Source organism: Ambystoma mexicanum, chromosome 4q (assembly GCF_040938575.1).
Source record: "Ambystoma mexicanum isolate Mex_15411 chromosome 4q, UKY_AmexF1_1, whole genome shotgun sequence".
Lineage (NCBI taxonomy): Eukaryota > Metazoa > Chordata > Amphibia > Caudata > Ambystomatidae > Ambystoma > Ambystoma mexicanum.
The window spans coordinates 788,458,763-788,485,453 of record NC_090928.1 but is presented as its reverse complement, the minus strand read 5'-3'; the positions used below and the strand labels follow the sequence as shown (position 1 = coordinate 788,485,453).

Below are 26,691 nucleotides of genomic sequence, written 5' to 3'. Positions count from 1 at the left end.
TCAAACTTACCTTCTAGCTTCTTCCTAGATCCTCGCCTGCGCTCGGGTCACAGCGTTCCGTGCCTCCGAGCTCAGACATTGTTTCCTCCCCGGTTCCCGGTCCTGGATATCTGAACGCCTCCTGGTGTAGGACTGCTATCCTCACGCTGGAACCCGAAGACCAGCACACGGGTCTACACAAATCCCGGACTGTGCGAAAGAAATCACCCAAGAAGGTTGCAAGCAAGGAAAAACAGGTGAGAAGGGGAGAGACTTGTGACAGATTGAGACGCCTAAAAAACAATACGAATACAGAGATGGAAGCTGTGGTTCAAGACCTCATGCGAGGTATGCAGGAATTAACCACTGAAGTCCAGAACCTTAAGGCAGAGAATGCTGCTTTAAAGCAGCTGGTCTTGTCTCGTGACTCTGCTACTAAAGAAAGTGTCTTATTGGGAGGGTAGTGGACAAATATGATGGCTCTTCAAAGAACCTTCGTGCCTTCCTTGATTCATGTTTGGTGCATATCACCTTCAAGCCCTACTATTTTTCCACCCCAAGAGCCAAGGTGGGGTTTATGATCTCACACCTCACTGGTAACGCCTTGACCTGGGCAACCCCCCTAGTCAATTCGGGCAATGCCCTCCTGGATGATTATGATGGGTTTGTGGAAGCCCTAAAAGCCATGTTTGATCATCCAGAGCTTGTTTACAGGACTCAAGAATGACGATTTGAATTTCAACAAGGATCCCAGGATATACATACCTATGTAAACAACTTGTAAAAGAGGCTGATTGGTCCCAAGAAGCCAGCTTCACCCTCTTTAGAAGAGGCCTAAATGAAGAAATAAAGGACGAGTTAGCCAGGGTAGCTCGCCCAAGCTCCTTCCAGGCCATCATGGACCTCTCCCTACAAATCGACTTTCGTATCCAGGAAAGAAAGGCAGAGAAAAGAAAGCCCAAGTCAACATCCCAAAAGGCTGCCACAGACCATCCATACAGACCAGAAACTGCAGCTTCTCCAACCTCGGGTCCAGAACCCATGTAACTGAGGGCCTTCCGTGGACCCAATACCCCACAACAAAGGATGCGCCCGATTCACACTGGACTGTGCATGTACTGCGCCGCCGATAAACACCTTGTGAGGGAGTGCCCTATCGCTCCACCACGGTGTTCGCTCCACCACGGCGAAACACCAGCTCCTGATCCTAGATGGGGCACAGTTTCAGGAGAAAGGTATCTGCTCCACATTGATTCCTTCCTTGAACTCTCCTGGACAAAACAATCTTGTGATTCTACAGGCATTCCTATCGCCTTCCAAGAAAGAATCCTACCCCATCCTGGCATTAGTGGATTGCAGAGCCATGGGCATATTCATAGATCATGATTGGGTCACTAGTCATAACATCCCCCACGAAACTCGAGAGACAATGCAACCTGTTGAAGCTATTGATGGGAGACACTTATCTTCAGGACCCATAACCCTTCAAACCAAAGAGATTCTTCGTTCTATAAACCACCACCCCACCAAGAAAGGATTAAATTTGACATCATAAGGTCTGCCCACTATCCTATGGTTCTAGGCATGCCCTGGTTACAGAAGCATAACCCCTACATCAACTGGGCAGCAGGCTCCTTATTTCTTGGTTCAGAACATGGTATGTGCCACTGTTTGCCCCCAATCACCTTACCAAGTTCCTATGAAGACTCTCAAGAAACTCAGCAAATTCCGGTCACCGTCTCTAACATTATCCGGATTCCCAGGGCCTACCAGGCATATACAGATGTATTCTCAACAGCAATTGTTCATGCTCTACCACCCCACAGACCAGAAGACTGTGCCATTGACACTGAACCTTCAGCCGTGATTCACTTTGGAAGAATGTTTATTCTGTCAGAACCTGAAAAAAGGGCTCTCCGGGAATACCTGCACACCGACTTGGAAAATGAAACTATTCGACTATCCAAGTCCCCAGCGGGCGTCTCCCTTTTCTTCGTCCCTAAGAAGGATTCCAAGGAGTTTAAGCCATGTTTGGATTACCGTGGCTTTAACCAATGCACTCTCAAGGACCGTTACTCATTGCCTCTCATCTCGGACATCCTGGAAGCAGTGAGAGGTGCAGTCATCTTCACAAAACTAGATCTCAGGGGTGCCTACCATCTTATTCGTATAAAAGAAGGTGATGAATGGAAAACAGCCTTTAGAATACACTTCGGCCATTTTGAATACCTGGTCATGCCCTTTGGACTTGCTAATGCCCCTGCAATTTTTCAACGTTTTATGGATCGGGTCTTTTCTGATATGTTGTTCCTCTTCGTCATTGTATACTTAGACGACATCTTTATCTACTCCAAGGACCATCTGAAACACCAAGAGCACGTAAGGGCAGTCTTACAATGTTTACGAAAACACAAGCTCCTGGCCAAACCCGAGAAATGTCTTTTCCATGTATCAACTGTCCACTATCTCTAATTCGTTCTTAGCCCAAAGGGGATTGGAATGGATTCTTCCAAGCTTGATTCCATTCTATCTTGGCCTGTTCCGACCATTGTAAAACAAATTCAATCCTTCCTGGGGCTTGCTAATTTCTACAGGAAATGTATACCCTCATTCTCTGAGATTGTGCACCCCATTGTCACATTATTAAAGAAAGATACCCCCTTTCAGTGGACCTTAGCCCAAGATTCGGCATTTTAACAGTTGAAGTTCGAGTTCACACAAGCTCCCATCCTAGCTCAACCCGACACTGACCGACCCTTCCTTGTTGAAACTGATGCCTCCAACTATGCCATCAGGGCAGTCCTAAAACAGGAACTTGGCGACAAGTTAGAACACCCCATTGCGTATCTTTACCGCACCTTGACTCCCAGCAAAACTCATTATTCCATCCTGGAGAAGGAATTGTTAGCCATTCGTCAAGCCTTAACTGATTGGTGTCATCTCCTTCTGGGAGTCAAACACCCAGTGCAAGTCCGCACGGACCATCGAATCCTCACTCTTTCTACGGTTTCCTCTTGATTTCAAAATCAAAGACTTTTCAATGTGCAATGGCTTTTGCTTAAACTGTTGCAGGACTACTTTGATTCACTTTGCACAATGTTCTGATCAATCTTCTACGTTTGTTTCTACCACTTCTTGGTGGGATACCTTACAGAGACCTTTGATTGAGCACATTCTCGGTGGCAGACCACTCTGTCATGGTATCGGATCTGTCCTTCTCAAGTTCAAACATTCATCAGTCGTTTAGATTTACTTGCGTTTTTCATCACATGCATTTGACAATGTTCATTCCAGCACTCATTTTACAATGTTGCTGCTTACAACCTTGACTTCAACACAGACTGGTCTTGTATTAGTCTCCCGAACTCACCGGCTGTGTTGATCTCTCTGGCGCTTTCTTCTTGTAGGCAAGGATGATATCACAGAGGCTGCTGCTCCTTACCACCTTGATTGGTTATGGGGGAGGGCCTCCAGTATCTTCAACACACAATGCAGGAGTCTTCAGTCTGGGTTCCTGGCCTTACACTTTCTGACTCGAAGGTTTCTTGAAAGCAACGGTTTCTTGCCGAAAGGTCAAGGGTATTTCCCTCCTTGCAAACCCTTGTTGGTTTGCTTTCTTTTTCCCCTTGTTCAGCTGCCGACTTGAAACTGCTGTTAGTGTGGTTTGCCTTGCTCAGAGTGTGCATTTTATTCATGTGGAGAAGTTTAATGGAAGTCAGTAGTGAGTATTGTCAGTAATTCGCCTGACCATAGTAGCGTGACATATCATGTACACTGCTCGAGTGTGAATCTGTTTTCTCCCAGCGCAAGCTATCCATGTGGACGTGTTTGAGAAGGGAAGGGGGTATAATGTTCCCACATAGCCTACCTGGTAGAATTGGGTAAAGGTGTTACAGGGGGAGGGATACTGCTTCTTGCATTCTGGCTCCCACTCCCACTCCCCGAAGGTCTCCCACCCAGTTGATCCTCCCGCACTGGTCCACCCCCAGGGTCTGGATCCAAAGGTGATGGCCATGCCCTGGCCACCTGAGAGAGATCCACAAGGTCGAGCTGGTGAGACACCTTCTGGTTTCTCACACTAGCTGGTGCTTTCCTCTGAGATTTTCAACTGTTGTGAGATTTTGATGTTCAAAGAGATGGGTTCAAGTGATCATAGTCCATTACAGCCCTCATTCGCATTCAGATCAAAGAGAATTGCGAACATCTCCCACCAAATTGTAACTGTAAAATCAAGTAAGAATTGAAGCATCTGATTCATAAGAGAAGGCTCTCTCCTAAATGCAAATTTGGGGGAAGAGTTACGCTCCAAGGCAAACCCGAACTTGGAAATGTATACCCTCTGGTGGGTTTTGTCAAATATTTATCAGATTTAGATTCACCTGGAGTAAAAACAGGGCCAACTTCTTGCAGACATATTCACAAATCTAAGGAGAAGACGTACATCAGGAAGAGAGCCCTGAGAAAGCTGATCTGGGCACTTAACCATCAGGGGTATTCTAGCTTAACCCTTCATAAAAAAGAGAATTGTGCAATACATTCCGAAATTGGTCTAGAAACAACAGATTTATGCGTAGTTGGTGTTATGGTCAAATTATGCTAGAGGCGAGTACTCCTGGAAATTCTAAAAGATTTTGGGGTCTATTTAACCATCAAGTGGCAGCGCAAAGCCGTTTGCAGACTAATGTGATCTCAGAACTTGACTGGTTACATTATTTTGGAAATGCGTTCAAGGAGTATAATCCAGTGAGTATCGTGCTACGAAAGTAGTGCATTGGAACATTCCTATGGATAGTGATACCATTGAGGGACTAATAATTCATTTCGGGAACAATCTTGAAGGAACTGGAGGACTGGACAGAACGCAATAGTATTTTTTCTAAGCACCAAATTGGGTTTCGGAAAGGGCTCTCAACAACATTAAATGGTTTCATAATACATATCATTAATGATAAAACCTGGAAGAAGAATAGCCCTATAATATATAGAGCATGAATTGATTTATCTAAACATTAGACACAGTTAATAGAGGCAGATTGTGGTATAGATAGAAAAGTTGGGGTCTCCCAGAAGGTCTGTTATCCATAATAATGCATCTGCATGAGAATGAGAGCATTCAGGTCAGGCTTGATATGCAAGGGCATCTATCATTGGATATACCAACTAAGCCTCACTAGGCCCCTGTTCAGCATACTTGATTCTCTTGGCATTTCATATACCAATTATGCGGATGACACTCAGGTACTCATCCCACTCTCGGGCGATTACCTAGCTGACACCACCACCCTTAGCACCATCTACTCTACCATCCAATCCTGGATGGCAGAGAACTGGCTCTGCCTCAAAAGTGAAAAAACTTAACTCCTCCTCATAGGGTCACCCTTCACATTGGGCAACCTCGGAGATCAGTATGCCTCATTCACCATCAAAAACATCCCTATCAAGGTGTCCAACCATGTGCAGACACTCGGAGTCTATCTGGACTCCGACCTATCCATGGATAGACAGGTCAATGCTATCACCGCCTCATCAGCCTACTACTCCAAAATCCTCAACGCCGCCAGGCCCTTCCTCGCCCGTCATAATTGCCTCACCATCGCAAAGACTATTATCGGGTCAAGGTTAGATTACTGCAATGCCCTTCTCGTTGGAACCTCAAACAAAAACCTGACCAAACTGCAGCTAGTTCAAAACAATGCATTGAGAGCAGCTAGAGGCACTGCAAGAAGAGTCTATATCTCCGAAATCAGAAGGCAAGCTCACTGGCTCCCTGTCAAAGAGAGAATTATCTTCAAAACTCTTGCCCTCATGCACAAATGCCTTCATGAACTCACCCCTCCCTACCTGACCAACAGAATCACCAAGCACACTGCCACCAGACCCCTAAGATCTTGCTATGCCAACACGATTGTCATGCCCACTTCCTGAAAGGTGCGTGCTGGTGGCTCCAACTTCTCCACACTAGCAGCCACGACTGGAACCTCATCTAAAACTCATCGAGTCACACCCAGCCTTCCACAAGGCCATCAAACCAGACTCTTTGTCTGATGCATCAATCTGTATCAGTCATTTCCTGTATTTCTGCTTGCTACTGTGTAACCATGATACCACTGGGCTCCTGCCTGTCAATTTCCAGTCCGTTGTATATTCTGTAACAGCACCTCGATGCCTTCCTGGCTGCAAGCGCGCTCTACAAATGTGAATAAAGTATAAATAAATAAATAAGAAGGGTGTGAGACAGGGATGCATATTGGCCCTCTGCCTCTTTTATCGTTACTTAGATGACATTGCAGAAGCTAGATCCCCCATGCTGTTTCCAGCCCCAGAATCGGTACTTGAAGAATCAATTGAATGGCCTATGTGGATTATATAATTGTATTAGTCTATACACCCACTGGCTTCCAGCGCATGATCACTACTTTTAGTAAATATGCTGATCTGAATGGTCTCATAATAAATCCTGCAAAAAACGACTATCATGGTTTTTTTGTACCCCATTAAAAAGATGCAAATTGACAAGGGGGGGTCCTGGGAGTCTCTCTGCCAGACAATAGTCCTGGTTACGAGAGACTTACCCAGAGTCTTTAGCTCACTATCTTTCACAGAGAAAAAAAAAGAACCCCACGATTTTGTTGGAAATTGGGTAATCAGTCTTGATGAGTTACAAAAGAAGTGACATATTTGGGAATTCTGTTTAGAGCCTGTCACTTGATAAAGGCCCTTGAGGTAGATATGGATAGACAGGCAGTTGAACTAATATGTGAAATGAAAAAGATTGCATATTCATACTGTAGATTCTCATTACTCCCCTTGATTAAGTTCTAAAAGGGGAAGGTAATCCTGTTGACTGTCTATGGAATGGGATTCAATCCTTGTGCCTGAAAACTTAATTGGACTAGATTGGAGGGGCGTATATGGAAGGTTTTAAGCCTTCCCATGTCTCTGGCAATTGCACGTTTATGCTACAAGCTAGCTAGGCCTTCAGTCTTTACGAACTCACTTGGATAGGAAGATTATCACAATTTATAGATTAGTCGTATTGCCCAGGAGGAACTCACTGTATGTTAATATAGGAGCTCACTTGAATCAAAGCAACTGTGACATTCTCTCTACCTTGAAAGAAGATGCATGCAAAATACTCATAGCATTTGACCAATCACAAAAAGCATTCATTGAAAATCCCATGAAAGTCAAATGCGCCCTAATGAGAATGGATAGGATATTGTCTAAGAAGGGTCTTCAGGGCATTCCTTCTCTTAGATAAACAAGGTGGACAAGGAGAAATTGCAGAATTGCCAGAAAGAAGTACTATATTTGGGCCAGATAACAACAAAAGAAGGGATAAAGGTGACATCTGACAATAGAGGTAATTACAAATACACAGTGAAAGAATTTCAGCATTTCCTGTAGCTATGTAACTATTGTCACATGCAAGTCTTTGACTACAGTACACACGTTCAGCCTCTTCTAAAGGAAGTATTAAAGGAAGCACAGAAAGATAAGAGCCCCGTAATGTGGACAGACAAGACGATCTATGTGTTTGAGGAACTAAAACAGGCAATACGTATAGTCCCTGTGTTGTGAATACCAGATTATAAGGAAGAATGTATTTATTCTCACATTCCAATGGGTACATGACGAAAGCTGTTCTCATGCAAAAAAACTTCAATGGGGCACACACCACTGGCATATTACAGTGGCATCTTAGATCAAGTGATCAGAAGGCATTTTCCATGTGAACAAGCACTGCTGTAGCAGCCTTTGCAATAGATAAATCATACGCAATAATGATGGGCTGCGCAGTGATACTGTATGTGAAGCATGCCCTATTTGCCATTTTTGAAAAGGTCCACGCTCACTACACAGCGAACACCTGGATGTGAAGTCATAATGTTCAATCCATAAATAAACATTGTCAGATGTCACACTTAAGATTGATTGCTGAACCGGTGGAAGGAGGAGAGTGGGTTCATGACTGTTCTACATATACAGACATATATGACCACATACCCCCATATAAAAAACAAAGATAGAGGGGGAGAGGTGGGCTTCGTTAATGGTTCATCGAATATTGATCAGAGCATTCAGGGGCAGTGGTGAAAAGGCGTAGGGTGTAATGATTTGGAGGTTGTGACAAGTGCCAGATTACTAGTTCATCTTTCTGCACAGGCAGCAGAGTTAGTAGCAATGTTATTAGCATTCAAACAGCACAATGATCAGGCAGTGATGATTTATTATGACTCCACCTCCGTGAAATCTACAGTACACTCAAGACTGTCACAGTGGAGGAGGAGGGGCTTTCAGCATGCATATGGCACACCAGTACAGCATACTCCCTGAATAGGATGATTGATAGATGCAGTGGCATATCCCAAGGCTGTTGCATGGTGAAGTGTGCAGCCAACATAAGGGGCACCTACTTTAGTTCCCGAGACAGAAACAAAAAGGGCAGCATATTTCCCACAGATAACAGAGATAACAATTGCTCTGTACAAAATGATGCTCAGAATGAACATAAAGGAGGGTTATAATGCATTCCCCTTGACACAAATAGTGGAACTGCAGGGATGCACACCACAGATGTACTAGGATCTGTGGAGAAAGCTGGGATTTTCATTTATCCGCACCAACTTGGTGTGGCAACAGCATAGCACCTGGAAACCTGTAATGCCTCTAGAGGTACATACAGTAGCGTTAGAACACCCACACTACCCAGCACACACCACAAGGGAAAAAGTGGCTGCAGGTATTTCTGAGAAATGGTTTGTTCGCAACCTGCACAAAAACATTGTGAACGCTATTGCTAATTGTGCCACATGACAACAGTATACCGCTGGACATACCTTGAGAATGGTGAGAGGAGCAATCGCCACCCTACGGTGGATAGAAGCATACCATGTACCCATGCAGACGCCAAGTCAGCTGCCATGTTCCTTGTAAGTGAGGTGTTTCCACTTTGTAAATGAGTTACTCTCAGAAATAACATCCCTGCTTTGTTCTGCCTATCATCCACAGCCAGCTGCATTATGGAACACCTCAATGGTCTGTTGTAAGAACGCATTGAAAAATTATGAGATATGATGAACAAAAATTGGCTGTACTGCCTTCCCGTGGCACTTTTTGCCCTTTGCAATTATCCAGGCTCAGACCACCACTTCACTCCCCATGAAATAGTGATGGACAGATGAATGCACGGCCTCATTGCTCCTCCCACAGGTGCTCAGGTGGATGCAGAGAGATATGCGCTTGTGTTCGTAGATGAAATGCATGATTATTTAACTGCTGATAAAGGTGCAGCAGGGGGGCAAGAAGCAACCAATGACGAGAGGGCATTGTTGATGTAAATGCTGTAATACCCCCGTTTCAATTATGCCCGAGAGATTTAGTGCATGTGCAGAATGTAGCCTGCAAGTGACACAAGCGACCATTTGGGGGCCCATTTTCTGTCCAGTAGGCAGCCCCAACTGCAGTAAATGTATTCAGAAGAAAAGCATGGATGCATATAGCTGACGTGAAAATATTTCAAGGGGGGGGGCTGTCAAATGATTAGGAGCCAGAAGAAGAATCAGAGGTGACCAGACCCTAGATGAGGGCGAAAGTGACCAGCAAGGTGACACGTGACATCACACCCCAGAACTATGTATTTTTCAAGAAGAAAGAACATTGTTTCTTTTATTTTTGAACATGTGCAGAGGAAGAGATATATTGAGAAGATGGACTCTATAACGATAATGATTGCTGATTTTCTTTCCATTTTTTTTTTATTTGCCAATGGCAGTAAGATTTTCTATTGCTAATAGTATTAATGTAGCTGCTAACATGAGTGAAGGAATGACACAAGTTAGGCAGACAGCACTTTGAAGGTTATCCTAAAAAGGTGAACACCCAATGGAATAGGCATATGACTAAATAGGAAGGGAGAAATTGGATGAAAACTGCTTTGTATGCCCCCTACTTATGTATGCTTTGAGTGTCTCTAGATTGTTCATGGCCGAGGAAATACCAGTAAAGAGGGCACATTGTTTAACTCACATTGCATTATGCAAAACAAGGGCACAATTCCAGGGAAATTTGGCTTATTTAAAATGGGTGACAAAATGCTTTTATGAAGATCACTTTATAAAAAAAAAGACAATGGTGAAAAAGATGATGAAATATATACTGTCTGGCCCACAAAGGGCTGAAGTAATACTAAGTGAACCTCCATTGTTGATTGTTGAAATGTACTGACCATCAAGGAAATGAGATACCTTTCTGCTGGGAGAGACCATAATTATACATAATAGGAGCAGTGTTTACCTCTCTGGGTTGGGTGGAAGGGATAATGGGATGTAGAGCAGAATCACTTATAGTATATTTGTTGGGACCTGTAGAAAATGCAAGTAGAATATGCTTAGAAGAATGGAGAAAATATGCCAGACTGTTAACATGGGTGGAGGATGCAAAAGGGCCAGTCCACATAACAAGAATAGAAAATCCTTCACTGTGTTTCAGAATAATGGCACAGTGGAGCTAGGGAACAACATAGGGTGTAAACACATCATGAATATGCCAGGCACGAAAGTAGGCACAGCAGTACAAATGGAATACTATTGGGCATTTGGTTCACAGGCTTATATGCAGCTCCCACGAAATTGTGCTGGCACATGCTCACTAGCAGTGTTACATGCTTTGGCACTGGTTGATGCCTCAAAGTGATTTGTTGCAAATAGGAGACTACCTTATGGTAAAAGGTGAACAGAAAGAGAAGGGATACAGAATATTACAATGCACAAAAAGAGACAATTATTGTTCTAAAGCATCTAATGATGCAATGGACAATATCCCATCTGAACACAGACTGTTGGCATTTATGTTCTTTTCATCCCTTCTTGTCCTGGCTTGCAAACGGAAGTAAAACCCAAATGGTTGCAAATAACTAGATGGGAGTTACTGCAGATTATAAATGCCACTGAGAAGGGTCTCAATGTGATTAAGGAGCTATCAGGTTGATGACCCTACAAAACATGTATGTCATTGACCTCCTCACTACCATGGAAGGTAAGAATTGACACAAGTTGCTGCACACTCATACCAGTACACAATGAGCAGACTGGAAGCTTGACAAAAGCAATAACTTGCCTGCAAAATTTGCACACAATAATGGTCCAGGAAAGTAGTAAAGCTGAAGATGAGGATTGGTTTAATGCTCTGTTCGCATGGATGTCTTCCTGGCTAGGTAACACATTTAAAATAATAATAGAAGTCCTGGTAATGGTACTAACAGGTCTCTGTGTCTTGAAAATAATATTAGCACATTTTGGGAAGATAGGGGAAAAAGATTGCACAGCAACACATAATGACAGTAATATTGGGCAATGATAGCGGTGTACATGTGTACACTCAAACAGACGAAAAACACAACAGATGATTGTCACCGAAAGACCTATTGGACCCCTGGAACCAGGTTCACTCCCCCTTTTGATCTTGACAATTACACACAGCACTGGGTTGATTGTGAACAAGATTGGGACTGGTGCTTCATAGCAAGTGGGCCAAAGGAGTACGTGGAACAAGGAGGTAGCTTGGGTGGGTGGGGGTTTAAAGTGTGGATACCTAATTATGCATATGACAGGATGAAGGAGAATGGAGGTGTGGTCAATAAATTGTCCTTAGGGGGGGAAGTGTGATGGTGCAGATGAGAGTTGCACCAGGTCTGGCCACAGCCCCACATGTTTCCAAGCATGAGCGAAAGTACAAGCTGAGGACCGTTCTATAAACCATTAGTAAAACACTAATTGTCACAGAGCCACCATGAGGAGTAGGATAGGTTGTGCGACACACTTAGGGTGAGAAGTAGTTTGCATTCACAGAAGTAGGGAAAGGTTGCAGAATACCTAGACAGGGTAAAACAAGTATTATAGAAATGGGCAGGTAGGGAGAGGTTGTAGCATACACAGGCATGGAGTAATAAATGGCGGCATGCAAGACACAAAGAACGTTAACATGGCAGAGAAACAGCAGAAGTACCATCATTACTTAGACCACATCCGGCAAGGCCTCGAAACTGAAATACGACACCCTGATATAAAATTGCTTAATACAAAATTCCAGGCCTTTCAGTGCTCAGACAGTAGGTAGCCCAACACCAAGGTAAGTGTAAAAAAGAGGGTTCTGCCTAACCGTTGAAACCACACCAAATAATGTTTCCAAGGGCACAGAGCACAATTATTAAGTTAATTATTTTCTAGTGATATCTGTGAGAAAACAGATACATCTTTGAATGTCAGGTGTATGTAGCTACCGTGTCAATTGATCCCATAACAATTGAACACACTGCACACCAAGTGGCTACCGAACTGAACATAAGGTCCTTATTCAGTAACTTGTCATACAAAGGATGGGATGCAGAATAACTCTTACACCAAATAATCAGAATGATTCAGGAAGTTGACAAAGTCTCATTTGACTGTTTTAATATCACTTGTCTAAAAGAGGGAGTTACAATGGACATCAATGGATGTTCAATCGTGCTCTCAGCGCAAATCACATGAAAATATATTTATATAGCAAAAATGTATCATACATGTCATACTACATGGCAAATAAGAAAAAACTATGGGGATTGTGGTTGGCCAAGGGGAATATTTAAGTATACCTTCTATAGGGAATGGGATTGCGATAGGACATCTAGGGCCTCATTCCGAGTATGGCGGTAAGGGATAGCGGCCACCGCTAACGAGAGCGGTGGCGGTAATCCCTTACCGCCATACTCCGAGTTCCCTTTGCGCCATGGTGGTTTTAACACCTGCTTTTAGCAGGTGTTAAAAACCATGGCGCTAAGGGACCTTGATGTTAATTACGCCACCGTAATTTACGGTGGCGTAAATGACGCCTTCCCCACTCCCATTATGCCCTATGGGGCAAGAATGGGAATGGGGAAGGGTAAATGGGGATTGGGGAATTACCGCCCCGCCAACCTTGGAATGGGGCGGTAATTCCGCCATCCACCAAGGCGCTGCCGGTCCGGGTACGGCGTCAACCAAGGCGTTAATAGCGCCATTGGTTAGCGCCGTACTCAGAATGAGGCCCCTACTGTCAGGTGGACAACGTAAGCCTGTCTCTAGTGCAATGCATCCTCAACATTTATTAAGTACACATACTATTGATTCTTAAACTATAAGGGCCTTCATCATATGGCCTTCTACAATTGGTTGGCATGATCGTACCATAAATGGAACATTCTGGTCAGTAGCAGCACATAATCTCTTACCCAGGTGCCGGGGTGAACTTGACTTCACCTCCCGACCCAATTAGCCCCACATCTCTCATCGTCCATGGCTTTGTCATGCATACTGTCTTTGGACTTGGACTTGCAGCAGATTCTCTTCTTTGGGAATATAAGGGAGTATGGGTACATGCTTATCACAGTTCTGGTCTGCATGCCACAACTATGTCCATCATTGTCTCACATAACAGGAGACTGCAATTCGGCCCCTTTTATAGCATTTAATTATCTTGAATTAATAAATTTGGCACTCATGGTGTTCCTTCCTTGCACCTTGATGGGGGATAATTTAGCTTCTCTTCTCACATTCACTGTTCTTTGAGGATAGATAACCAGTTCTTGGCTGCCTTCAGTCTTGACACCATGCGAGACAGCCCTTCTTGCTTCTTTCATGCTCCCAGCTATTCATTGCTGTGACACAATTTTCGATCCTTCTTTCTCCGTGGGTATGAGTTTACTAAAATTGTGACACCAATGTCCAATTTCAACATATATAATGGCGACTTCACCTGCAGTCTATTCACTATGTATAGCCAGCTTCTATGATCACTTGGTCTACTTGCCTTGCTGCATATGTACATTCATTTAATGGCTTGCATTTTCTTCTGTGTATGGTATGCACATGCAATCTTCTTTTTGCATTGGAATGTTCACTTGATGCCTTATTTTGTCATCAGTTTCTATAAGGTCCATACATCTTCTTCTTCTTATCTTCTTAGTGTGTCACTCTCACTTCCTGTGACATCACCAACTTCTCTTTCTCCTTTTTTCATATTCCTTCAGGGACCTCTTCCAAGAGACTATCATCTCTTCATCCATACATCTGGTATGGCTTTCTTAATGGATACCTTTCCTCAAACACTCTTCACAGTATTGTTACAAGTACTGGTGTCAAACATGGTGCAGTTTCAGGCTTCCAACATACAGACAACTAGGCGAACGGGACTTCCTGTAGGGACATTCGGCTGCTCCTCTACAGAAGGAAAGCACACACACATAGGGCAGCAGAAGATCTGATAAATTAACAAAGATAAGTTCTGAATAGTGGTCCTTCACCACGTGATTGAAACAATGGTAATTTATTCCAGGCCCAACTGGATAGTGCACCTGATACTTTCTTAGTACATCCAAACATAGAGACGACTTGCCAACTAGAAAGGAGTAACTTCTTGAAACTGGATCATAGGGGTTCACCCATCTCCCTTTCCCCGGCACATACCTTGGCACCACATAACAGGGCGCGAGGTTGGATGAGCAAATAACACACCAATCAAATCATGTTCCCCTTATCCACTAGTGTAATAGAATGCAACCAATGGCAAGTTAGATTTGAATGTATAATTTTTAGAAGGATACATTTAGGAGGATCTATTATTTGGAAAAGAACCAATAGTAGAATGTTCACTTATAGATAACTCTATGTTCTATATTTCACTAACCAATTGAATAAGAAATTAGTCCTTTTTATGATAATTGATAACTATGACATCAGCTATGAGACTTTTCTAACTTAAAAACGTTTTGTTTCTAATGCCATTTTGAGATTGTCTTTTGTACGCTATCCTCCGTTCCATTTGCATATGAATAAATCTAGGTTTTCTCATGCACTTGAAGTTACTCCATTTTTAGTTTTTTTCTTTTATTGGTATAGTTGGGCCTATCTTAATGGCAGAATCAAGAAATGGAGAATGTGTTAGTAGTGGCAAAAACATTTTATCAATGTGTGCCAAAAACATGTGAGCCCTTTTTCACAAAAGAAAATGGCCAAATAATGTTTTCACATTTCACTAGAATCACATTTTAGCTCTGTATATATAAACAGAGGAGACATGTCTATTTGCATAGGATTCCTCTGCCACCCTGAAAGACAGTGCAGCACTGAAATGCAAGTGTGCAACATTCCTCTGCATAAGAGTACCAAAAGTAACATCATATATATGCACCGCCTTGTTGAGCATCGTCAGCGAGGTGTGGCTCTGGTGCTGTTACTCCATAGGCACAGAAAGCAATAGGTCCATGTCTGAAATACCAATACTAACTTACATTAAAACCCCAAGTGTTTCAACATTTTCTAAAAATGTGAGAGTTCCTATTGCTGAGGAAGATGTTCAAATAACCAGTTCTTTGGGACGGCACCTACTCATTGTGGATTTCTAAACCTTCTATCCAGCTTAATGGAGTAACACAGTCATCAAAAACTACTTTGGTGCAGTCAGAGCCCAAACTGCTAAATATGAAATGGGAGAATTCTAAGGTTCGAACACTCATTAGCTTTTGGACAGCACCAACCACAGACGAGTTTTGGTTCTAAAAGGGCACTTCATAAGAGAATATTACTGCCTCGAACATCTGTACATTTTTCTTTTGCGATTTGATCATTCCTTCTACAGGACACATTTTGCTTTGTTTTGCTTCACTTTCATTCTTTCATTTTTTTGTTCCGCTGCTTTTTTTTATCTACTAAAATTCTTTATTTTAACTGTTTTGCTCTCAGATTGAACTTGTATTGGGAAGCACTTTCTTTACTATTACTGGTAGGGCCATTCCTTTTCGCAGAGAGGCCAATATCCTTTTGCTATATACGTGTTCTCTTGCTATTTGCTATTGGTTGTCAAATATCATTTCAGGATGCTTCTTTCAGCACAGAAACCCTAAGCCTGTTCTTGTACAGTACATTTTCAGTGAGAGAATTATGTATGGCAAGCCAGAAAATGTATAGTCAGAAAACGACGTTGTCTTTGTGATTGGTTTTCTGGGGATGTTTTAATCAGAAAAAAACATGTTTTCCAAGTTGTTTTCCTTGCTAATTTCACCTCCGCAACACATTTGCTTGAGGCTGTTTTTTCTCAGCTTTTTTCCTGCCAGTAGACATCTCCGTATTTCTGTCAAAGTAGGACTTCTGCAAACAACACATTTTTCTGCGGTGTAGAACTCAATCAGGACAGTGTGTAGTGCTTGTCATGTGTGTCTCATAAATCTGTTGCAGGGCTATTATGTCAATCAGAGGTAGCTGAATGAGAAAATACATTAACATCACATGTACTAATGCTATTGGAAATATCTTGCAACATTTTAATTCAATTTCATCTAGTCAAAATGCTTTGGAATAGTGGTTGGAATGGTACCACTAGTATGTGGAAATGGAGATTTCGCTGACTAACTGTTTTACATGTCTTAATCTTTATCAGGATGGAACATGGAAGTAAAGAATTCCACTGATCTTACCTCTGAAAGAATCAGAGCAAGATATTTCATACTGCTGTGCACAGATGATGTAGGTATGCTAGAGAGGACGGAGGAATGCCTTCGATGAAAACTCAGAGTGACAGTTCGATTCTCCAATGAAAATGGATAATGTGTTGTGGGCTGGCCAGGAAATCCATGGTACATAGATAGGCATGTCCTTAATCAGCCACCCGGTGAATACAACTATACTGGTGTTTGCATCTGTGTAAGTAAATTCTGCTCCACCCATGCAAAGAGTCATGTAATATGCAGGCAAACATCACTTTGTGGCTATTTACAGAAGCAGATCGTTGGAAAATCATGATGCAAACATCAGTACAGCTGTGCTTTTCAGAAGTGAAATATAGGGGTGCAGGCCCACCCCAGACCTAGATGCAAACACGGCAAACTGCATAAGAACCATGATTGGGTCACAGTCCTCTACCCCACAGGTGCCTACTATCTCTTGAGAATTAGCTAGAGTATCAATAAGCAAGAGGGTGGCACTCAAGCCTGGCAGATACAGCCTAAACAATGAAATACCCCGCCTACCACACTACAAGTGGGGGCAGTGAAAGATTTAGAAAAGGAATCTAGAGCATGAATCTGCATGTGGCTTGTTTCACATGCAGTGGCTTCATTTGTAAGTGGCCATCTGTTATTGGAAATCAGTCTTCAGAACATAATTCATGTATGAAAAGTGTAGGAAGAAGATATCAAGGTCATATTCAAGGTTTGCTCATTGGTGAATTGAACGCCTATAACTTGCTCTAGATGTACACCCAATTGAAGGTCATTTCTGGGCCCGATTGAGTAACAAAATGATGAAGGCATGTCTGAGCCAAAAGCCAAAGGCGACTCAACATCGTAAATGAAAATGTGCTGACTATGAACCGAAGCAGCGTGACTATGGGCCGGCTCGAACCATTTTAGAGGGCTGGTGTTAGGAAAAGGAAAAAGGGTTTGACTGACAACCTTGTTTGGAAGATAGTGGCAGAAGGCAGGCCATGCTACCAGTGCCCTACCACCAGGAAGGGGACATCTCACCCAGAAACACCACCATTCACACTTTCATAAAGCTGACGTTGTTACCTGTCAGCACAGTGTGATGAGCCTAGTGGCAGGCTTTCTCTCCCTGACTTGACAACTTCCACTGCGAATGTGGAAAACGGCCCTTCTCCTGTCTCGACTATGCATACAAAATGCGAGTTTACAAAATGAAATGTGTAAGGGGCAGGAATGCCTTCTTATTAGATTAAATATTTTTCTTATTTGTACAATTTTATCTTTTAAACAAGCATGGCTGTTTTTTGGTGGAATGCATGCCGACGTCGTATGTATAGAACTATATTGTATACATTGGCGCCAGGGGACCACTTCGGTGGTGATAGTGCGCGGTACAAATGTCCTTTAACATTAACATTGGGATGACTTGTAAGGTCCGAGTGATGTGAATGTCTGAAATAAACATCAATAAGTGCATGTCTGTAACTGTACCCACGCCTATGCCACACCATGGCATGCATCTCACTGGTAGAGTGTTGGGCTATTTTTAACAATCAATGCGTTTTTCTGGGAGCCAAGAGGGTCCCTAGACAGCGTATGCATTGCGCTCAAGAATGTGTTAGCTCAACATGATGCGCATGTCGTGCCTGATGCTATTGTTATTTGTCAACAAAAGGAGAATGCCTCACACGCGAGAGCAATGCTTGCAAAGGGAGCCTGGGCTTGCAGATATAAGTGCTCTGTGTTGCTTGTTTATCCTGCTTCCAATGTATGATCATTCCTCCTGCCTCGACGGTTCTAAGAACACTGTGTTGCTATGGCGCTCTTCACTTCAGCAGACAAAGCAGGCTGAAGTTCTGCCTCCCTAAAGAAAGATTTTCCATTCCTGTTGTCATTATCCTATTAAACCCTCTGTGCCGAAGATTTTCCATCTCTCTGTTTGTTCACTTTGATTTTAGTGGGACTGTGCGGTCTGTCACCGCTACTAACCAGGTCTAGCCTGTGTTTGCATTCAGTATTCATTCTGATTGACGATGTGAGTCGTCGTTGTCCAGTAAAAAATTGCCATTCTGAGTAATATGGCTTTGAATTTAATATTGGTGCTAACATTTCAGTCTGTGTATGTGGCAAGATAAGTGTTTTGAATTACATCCGTTCGTCATTTCCGTTACATTTGATACGGACATAGCTTTGTATAATTGGTCCATTTTGGTTCCACGCAGCCTCAGAAAGAGTTTGCTCTGTTCTTGCCAAACAGTGATGGCACATTATTCATTATTTACTGTTAGGGCAAGATGATACCTGCAGGCAAGGAGGTGTTCTGTTTTGGGAATGAGAAGATTTGTAAAGGAAAAAACAGCACATGTTCAGTTATTACCGTCAGGGGGATTAGAGTTGGCTAAATTGTGGTCTACTTTAAGGAGCAAGGAGGATAGCTGAGGTGCAACTTGCTTCTCTTGACAGAAAGTTAACACTGAGCCGCATGAGTTCGATACTTGGTCCACTGCTTTATGAAACCCCAGTTGTACTTATTTATTTACTGATGTTCCTGGGTTGCAGACAATGTACATGTGTTAATACTTTTACACCGTAAACACACATTATATACCTGTCCATCATCATAGACATAAAAGAAAGCACTCTGGTGTAACCTCTCTCGCAAGAATCACCATTGTTATACAGGCTATTGTTCCTTCTTCCGGAACATCATTACTTTTCATGAGACCAATCTCTCCCTGCATGCTCAGCATTGATTCAATGATGAATTGGAAAGTCTCCATCTTGAAGGGGATCTGTTGAATGTAGGTATTAACCACCCTCTTCAAGGTGATCACTAGCTGGAAGTTCCCTGAGGCCTTGGGAACAAGGCATACAATTGAGTAACACTCTCATCTTCCTGTGGCAGAACATCCTGAATTGCGCACTTCAGACACAGACTCCTCAGCTCCCCCAGGAGATCAGCCACCTTCACAGTCTCCAGTGGAATCGGAGTGTGTCAAACCCCTTTGTCTGGTGCTGGCCACGAAAATCTCAGCTGGTAGCCATCTCCGATGAAGGAAAGAGCCCATGGGACTATTATGTCCATCTTCCATTGGTGATAACATTTTGTTAACCTTGCCACCACCTGGGGCAGGTGGCTGCCCATCAGGACTACTGAGGTTTCTGAGATGCCAAACTGGACCTGGGCTGAGAAGGGAGCCTTTATCTGTCTTTTGACGACCAGGCAGCCCTGGACTGCCAAGGAGTGGCATCAGGCTCTGGTGCTGGGATTAGGTGTGGCCTAATTGTGGATCTTGTCAATACTCTCCTCTAGATCATCCCCAAAGAGTTTTGCACCCAAAACAGCAGGTGCAGGGCCAACGACCTCTGAGCACTGCCAGTCTTCCAATCACAGATGTGTAGATGCCTTTGCCAGCCACTGAGGCTCCCATGGTGACAGTGGCTTTTCTAACCCTGTCAAGATAAGACATGAAGACTGCCTGAAGATGTTTGTTTTGTTTTTGTTTTGTTCTTGTTATGTATGTTCTTAATCAGAGCCGAACAGTCCTCCTCTGCTTCTATGCTGTCAAATAAGTGTTGGAAGTCCTCCAGAAGGAACTCCTCCTTTTAGGAGGCATATATGCACAATCTCTAGGTGAGGTGGGAGGCCTCACAATGTTTCTTTAGCGCAGCATCAACCTTGCGGTCAGTCAGGTCCCTCACAGCCACCTCCTCCACAGAGATGGAAGGCCGACCCATTAAGCTGGATAGAAGGAAGTCCACTTCCACTATGACCGCCAGCTTTTCCTCAGGATCCAATGTTCATAAAGCGGGGGACCAAGATCTTTTCTGGGCTCCCCACTCCTTTATCGACTTTCTTCGAATGGCTGGAATGAAGGACAGGATAAGGTATGTTGTATGGCCTCCATATAGTAGGCATGGTAAGGGGGTGGTGGATCAAAAACATGTGATGGATTTTGGATATCTCTGGGAGAAGACAAATGGCCTGCATAGTTTAAGTACTGGGACGAGGAAGAGGGACATAGGGCTAATGTCTATTTGCGATTAAACTTTAGAGATCAATTACAAGGACAACGTGTAAACATTCTCAGCCCGACTTGCTGCAATAGAACAGTCTGCATCTTGTGTCCATTACTTCACAGATTTGACACGTTTAACTATGTTAGGTGAACACTGTAAAATGCAAGAATTCACAAAAACAGAAGTATACCTGCAACTTTCGAATTATAGGCTACTCCCACTCCGCAGATATTGTTGTTTGCAGCTGCAGATACTTCACCAGCACATCTGGTTCCGTGACTGTAGAGATAGATAAGACATTTCCACGTCAACACAATAAACGAAAGTGCGGAAAATAATCCACGTGTTACCAGAAACTCGTGTATTCTTCATGCATGGCACCTTCTAAATGGCATTCCTAGACTTTACATGTTTACTAGAAAAATTACATCTATATATATTTATATAATTGCACTTAATGTTACATCTCCATCCTTTTGCAATTACTGTTATTGTTTGTTCCTAGACTTACAGCAAAATAGAGGGGAACATTTTAGATGATTAAATCATTACTTTTAAGAACCCATTAAGGGAAAGCTACCCCTGACAACTTGTAAAGTATTTAGGAAATATTCAGTCCCGCAGTATGTGTCTATAATTTAGAAGGACTATTGCAAAATGCCAGAACAACTGCACAATGAATATTTATATCCTCTCAATTGCTTGGTATGAAACTTTGAGTGGGACCTTCTTGTGGCCTGAATTTGTGCTAAATGAGACCACAGATGAGTCTATGTTCATTTTCTGAGGACATTACTCCAGATCTTTGCACAGATCAAGGACACGTTAAAGAAGTGGCAGGCAGTGTGTCACATGTATAGAGACCGAATAATCTTAGCTCCGTACAAGTGTATTATATGTTTGGTATTGTACATTTGCCTACTTTCTTGATGTTTGGTGTGTTTATGGAGGCTTTTTTGTTTGAGTGTTTCTTCAGTGTGGGAAAATGTGTGATAGTGTTTTGTGTTAGCTGTTCCATATAAAAGAAAACAAACTTTGCCGTTTCCTCTTGTGCCTTTCCCCTTTCATGTTTTTAAAAAAAACAGCAAAACAAGGTCTCTCCTCCAATTTGTGTTCCCATACAGCAACAAACAGAAGTATTCATTTTCCTCTGTTTTTGTTGCATATTGTTTTTGTGTAGTTTATTGTGGTAGTAATATTGAATTAGTATTGAGCAGTGTTTAAGTTTTAATTGTAGGTTAAAGTATTACTGTATTGTTCACTTCATTTACAAGTTGTGCTGGTACTCTGGTTCAGGAGAGTGGGAGACACATTTTTGGGTTCTCAAGTTGATTATCAGAGAGCACACACAAAAAACAGTTTTCTGCATTGCCGTTTGTGGCAGTTGGAATGGTGCACCAGCAGAAATGCTTGGGCGTAAAAGGGAAGGAGGATTAAAGAGACCTCAAGTGTAGGAGATATATGAAATGACATGATATTTTATTTGTAACACGCTCATACACAGGTTTTTCAGAGTGCGACAAGGCGAGGGAGGGGAAACAGGGTAGAACACAACAACGATCTTACTAGGCACAGTGACATTGAAAATGTGCAAGTGCATGGGAAAGGGAAAAGTGCATGGAAGGGGCGGGGGTGGAAAGTGTGGAGCAGAGGATAACAGATACATAAATAATAATGAATACAATTAAATAGATAATAGAGGCAATAAACAGTGGTAGTGCAACCAGCAAGTGGCAAGTGCTGTGTTTACAGCAACAGACTGGGTAAATCTGAATAAATGCAGCAAAAGAAGAAAATGGGGTGGGGAACTGTATGGGTACAGATACAGTCACCAGTGCAAGGGGTGGTCAAGAGGCAGCGCAGGAGGGTGGCAGGGTGAGAAGGTACCTGGGCCCAGGGGACAGGGGGTGGCCAGGTGCACAGTGCCAAGAGAGAGCAGAGTCAGCAGGGGAGAGGGGGAGCGAAGGCAGAAGCAAAGAGAAAGGTCTTGAGGTGCTTCCACAACCGGAGATGGTTCTCCTCAAGTTTTAGAGTGGCAGGGAGTCTGTTCCAGAGGGAGGCCCAAGCCGAGAAGAGAGATCTAACCCCAGCTCGTTTCATTGAAAAACGACTGACCCTGAGGGAGTAAGATGTAGAGGAGAGAAGAGCCCGAGAGGGGAGGTATTTGTGGAGGAATAACTTAAGGTATTTTGGACTCAGGCCCCAGAAAGCCTTGTGGACAATGCAGAAGGTTTTGAATGTAATCCTTGCATCCACTGGCAGCCAATGGATAGATTTCAGGGCTGGAGAGATACGATTCTAGGGCTTGAGACAAGGACAAGTCTTGCAGTCCTGTTCTGGATTAGTTGCAGAGGGAGGAGGGTAGAGGCAGGTAGATTTAGAAAGAGGCTGTTACAATAGTTCAATCTAGAGAGAACCAGAGCTTGGGACACAGTGAGCTTCTGGGGGAAGGAGAGGAAAGGCAGAGTACCTCTGAGCATGGGCAGTAGGAAGTTTGACTTTTTAGAGACCTCAGAGATGTGGGCAGAGAAGGAAAGTGTGGAATCAAAGATTACCCCGAGGTTCTTAGCCTCACAGGTGGGGGTAGGAGGAAGACAAAAGGAGGCCGGCCAGAGAGTGAGGGGAAAGGATGGTGAAGGTGAGCCGATGAGGAAAATCTCCATCTTGCTGGCATTCAGACAGAGATCATTGGCGGCACACCAATCTTGAATGGCATTTAGGAAATAAGAGATGAGAGAGTGGGGGGGTGGCTGAGGACAGCCTGAAAATGAGTTGAGTGTCATCAGCGTAACACTGGAAATTTGAGCAGAAAATGACAATGTGGTGGGCAAGAGTTGCCAGGTATTGGTTGAAAAGCCAGGGTGAGAGATTAGACCCCTGAGGAACACCACAGGTAGAGAGGAAGATAGATGAAAGGAAGGACCCAAGGTGGACCTGGCAGGGTCGATCGGAGAGGAAAGAGGTCATCCAGGCCAGAGACAGTTGAGCAGGACGGTATGGTTGACCGTGTTGAAGGCAGAAGAGAGATCAAGTAGGATGAGGACAGAGGGAATGTTAGAGTCAAGGTTTGAGAGCAGGTCTTCACATATGTTCAGGAGAGCAGTTTCCATGCTCCTGGCTGCTCTGAAGCCAGACTGGTGGTCATGGAGACAGCCGACAGAATCAGAATGCAGGTTTAGCTGAGAGATGGCCAGCTTTTCCAGGAGTTTGCCCAGGAAGGGAGTGATGGAAATTGGGCAGTAGTTAGCTGGACACAAAGGTTCGGCTGTGGGTTTCTTGAGAAGAGGATGCACAAGCGAGTGCTTCAGAGGGGAGGGGAAGGAACCTGAGGCAAAGCGGAGGTTGCAGACATCGACAAGGGCCGGAGCGAGGGTGCCAATTTGGTTCTTGATGGTTTTAGAGGAACAGGGATTAACCTGTTTTGATGAGGCTTTCATAGATTGGACTTGTCTAGCGACCTCATCAGGGGAGAAAAGCAGAAAGGAAGAGAAGGAAGGTGAGGGGTTCGTTAAAAGGGGGTCAGCCAGATTAGACTGAGAGGGAATATGAGGGGAAATAGAGGAGAGGGTGGCCAGGATGTCCTTTGTTTTAGAGATAAAATGTGAGGCAAGGGCATTACAGAGAGCCTGGGAGGCAAGAGGAGTGCTAGTGACTGCAGCAGGGTTGGCAAGCTCCTTGCAGATTGTAAATTGTTTGGCCGTGTTGTTTGATGCCGCAGAGTCACAGGCTTGAATGTGAATTCTCTTCTTGGGGTGGACAGAGAGTCAGTATTGCCTTTGGAGCAAGCAACAGGCCAGTTTGTCAGAGGATGAACAAGCAGCCCTCCATTTCCTCTTAGGCACCCTACACTTACGCTTAAGTGTAGCTAGGTCAGAGTCATACCAGGAATTGCACTTGGCTTTGGACTTCAAGCGGATCCTCATGACAGGAACAAGAGCATTAAGAGTATCAGAAATGGAAGGGTAGAGAAGGGACAGGGTTGTGTCCCTGTTTCAGTCAGCCAGAGTTGGAGGGGGGTGGGAGGATGGCAGCGAAAGCCTCAACTGACACACCCTTCATAAGTTGGATGTCTGAGAAGGTAGGTGGCAGTGTTGGGGTGGGCTTGGCTTGGGGGAAGAGAGTGAGAGATGAGAGGAGAGAAGGCAGTCGTCACTCCAAGAGAGAGGAGTGGTAAGAGGGATAGAGAGGGTGAGGCCAGCAGAAATCAAGACATCAATTGTATCTCCGGCAGAGTGCATCAGGCCAAGGGGAGGATAGAGAGGGAGAGGGAATCACAGAGGTCGCAAAAGAGCAGAGATGAGCGACAGGGAGAATCGAGGTGGATGTTGAGGTCACCAAGGAGTAGGAGTTGAGTGGTTGAGGCCAGGAGGGAGGAGAGGTCACCCCACTCAGAGAGAAAAGAGGTGATTTGCCCAAGGGGCCAGTAGAGAGTAGCAACAGTAAGAGAGTGGCTAGGAGAGATTGAGAGTCTGCAGACAAGACAGAGGAAGTAGTGCCATTGGAGGTTGACCTCGGCAGTGACAAGCACAGAGGCAGGAGAAAGAGGGACTTGTGTGGATACCCCCTTACAGAGTCAGGAGAGGCAGGATTCCACAGATGCATTGGAGGAGTAAGAGGGCATGTTCCTCGTGTGGGAGGAGTGGGTGACTGTAGCAAGCACCCTGGAAGAAATGTTTGGGACAGGTTGTGATTTGATGGGGTGCTAGAGAAGGCAATGGTGTCTACCCTGCAGTGCAAGGGTTCTGCTGTGAACAAGGTAAATGTCTGTCAGGAAGAAGACTTTCCTGTTGAGGTGCTACAGTAGGAGCTGAACCTACTTGGGTGGAGGAGGAGAAACAGGTAGAGGAAGGCATTGTGGTGGAGGAGCGTATTCCTGCTCTTGCTCTGGCATATAGTGAATGCCAGGTGAAGCCCTAGGTGTGATGACCTCAAAGCACCCTACATAGCAAACAGGTTCCTGGGTATGGTTTTATTTTGCCCCGCTACCAGAGTATACTATTAAGATGGGGATGTGGCCAATGTTCTCTGTACGGTGGAGGGATGTGGGAAATGGGTAACACAGGTGTAGAAGGGAGGGGATAAAAGGAATCGGTGGTACAATAGGGTACACCATGTGTATGTGTCCTCGGAGGCTCTTATCGACCATTCAGCCATTACCAACCCCTCTGGTGGTGGTGAGCAAGGTCCTAGCACATCCCAGAAACATTGGGCATGCCATGCTATGACGAACCCTCACATCCATCCAGACAGCACATTTAGTGTTCTTGGAACTGCTATCAGCAGACTCTTTTCCCACTGCTGCCCGCACCCGAACCACCAGTGGCACAATCTTTGGTCAGGACCTCCTGACTACATCATGTGACAGGGGAGGACCTACTGCCTTTATTGGCGACAATCAGTTAGGTGCGGAGTGCTGGTCAGCATAGTGGGTGGGTATTTAGAGCCAACATAGAGTGCTCCACCACACTACCCTCCTGTGGGGCATTTTGCAGGCTGCTAGAATGAGGCAGTCATGATGAAAAAGTTTCCAAAAGCAAAAGTTGATCATGTCTGGATTTTGATGAAACACAATAATTGTCATGATCATCTATCTCATCATCACTGATCGTAGTGAAGGGGGGTCATAGAGGTAGAGCCCTGGGATTTCGTCCGGCTGTTCAAACAATCCATTTGTTGATTTTTTCCTAGTTTACAGTACGTAGAAACTGCACACACCCTCGTTGTTCGCCTGAGATAGTGACTAGAAATTAAAGTGGAACCTCCTCTGTTTGTCTCAATTGTTGTTCACTGGCATGGTGCAAAACCCATGCATTGTCTTGTACTGGTACATGTATCCCAGACTGACTTGTGACACAAGTTGTGGAACGTGAGTTGGATGATACCATCAATCATATGAAATGCTGGCATCCCCATGCCACACAGCAGGTGCAGTTGCAGAGATGAAAAGCCAATGGGGAACATGTCGTCCCTTGCCTCTCGCTGATTTGCATGCTGACATGTCTTCCAAATGTGTCCAAATGTCTGTCATCCACTGCCTTCCCAAATCTTTGCTGCACTCTGCCAGAAAAATCAGGAATGCATGCATCCAACAATCTACCCTTCTCGTACTCCTCCTCCCAGTTGTCACCTGAATGCAGATGTATCGTCCACTCTCTTCCAGAGAGACAGACAGCGACTGATTTCTCCCGCCAGCCTGA

The 26,691-nt window shown here is 44.1% G+C and overlaps 1 protein-coding gene across 1 annotated transcript in view; it reads right to left on the bottom strand.

Annotated features, from left to right (window-relative positions):
- The window catches only part of PCSK2 (proprotein convertase subtilisin/kexin type 2), a 1,398,208-nt gene that overhangs the window by 470,472 nt on the left and 901,045 nt on the right, over window positions 1-26,691 (bottom strand). The window contains exon 7 of the mRNA XM_069608350.1: window positions 20,685-20,773. Coding sequence (XP_069464451.1) covers window positions 20,685-20,773 — 89 coding nt within the window. The remainder of the gene's footprint in view (window positions 1-20,684; window positions 20,774-26,691) is intronic.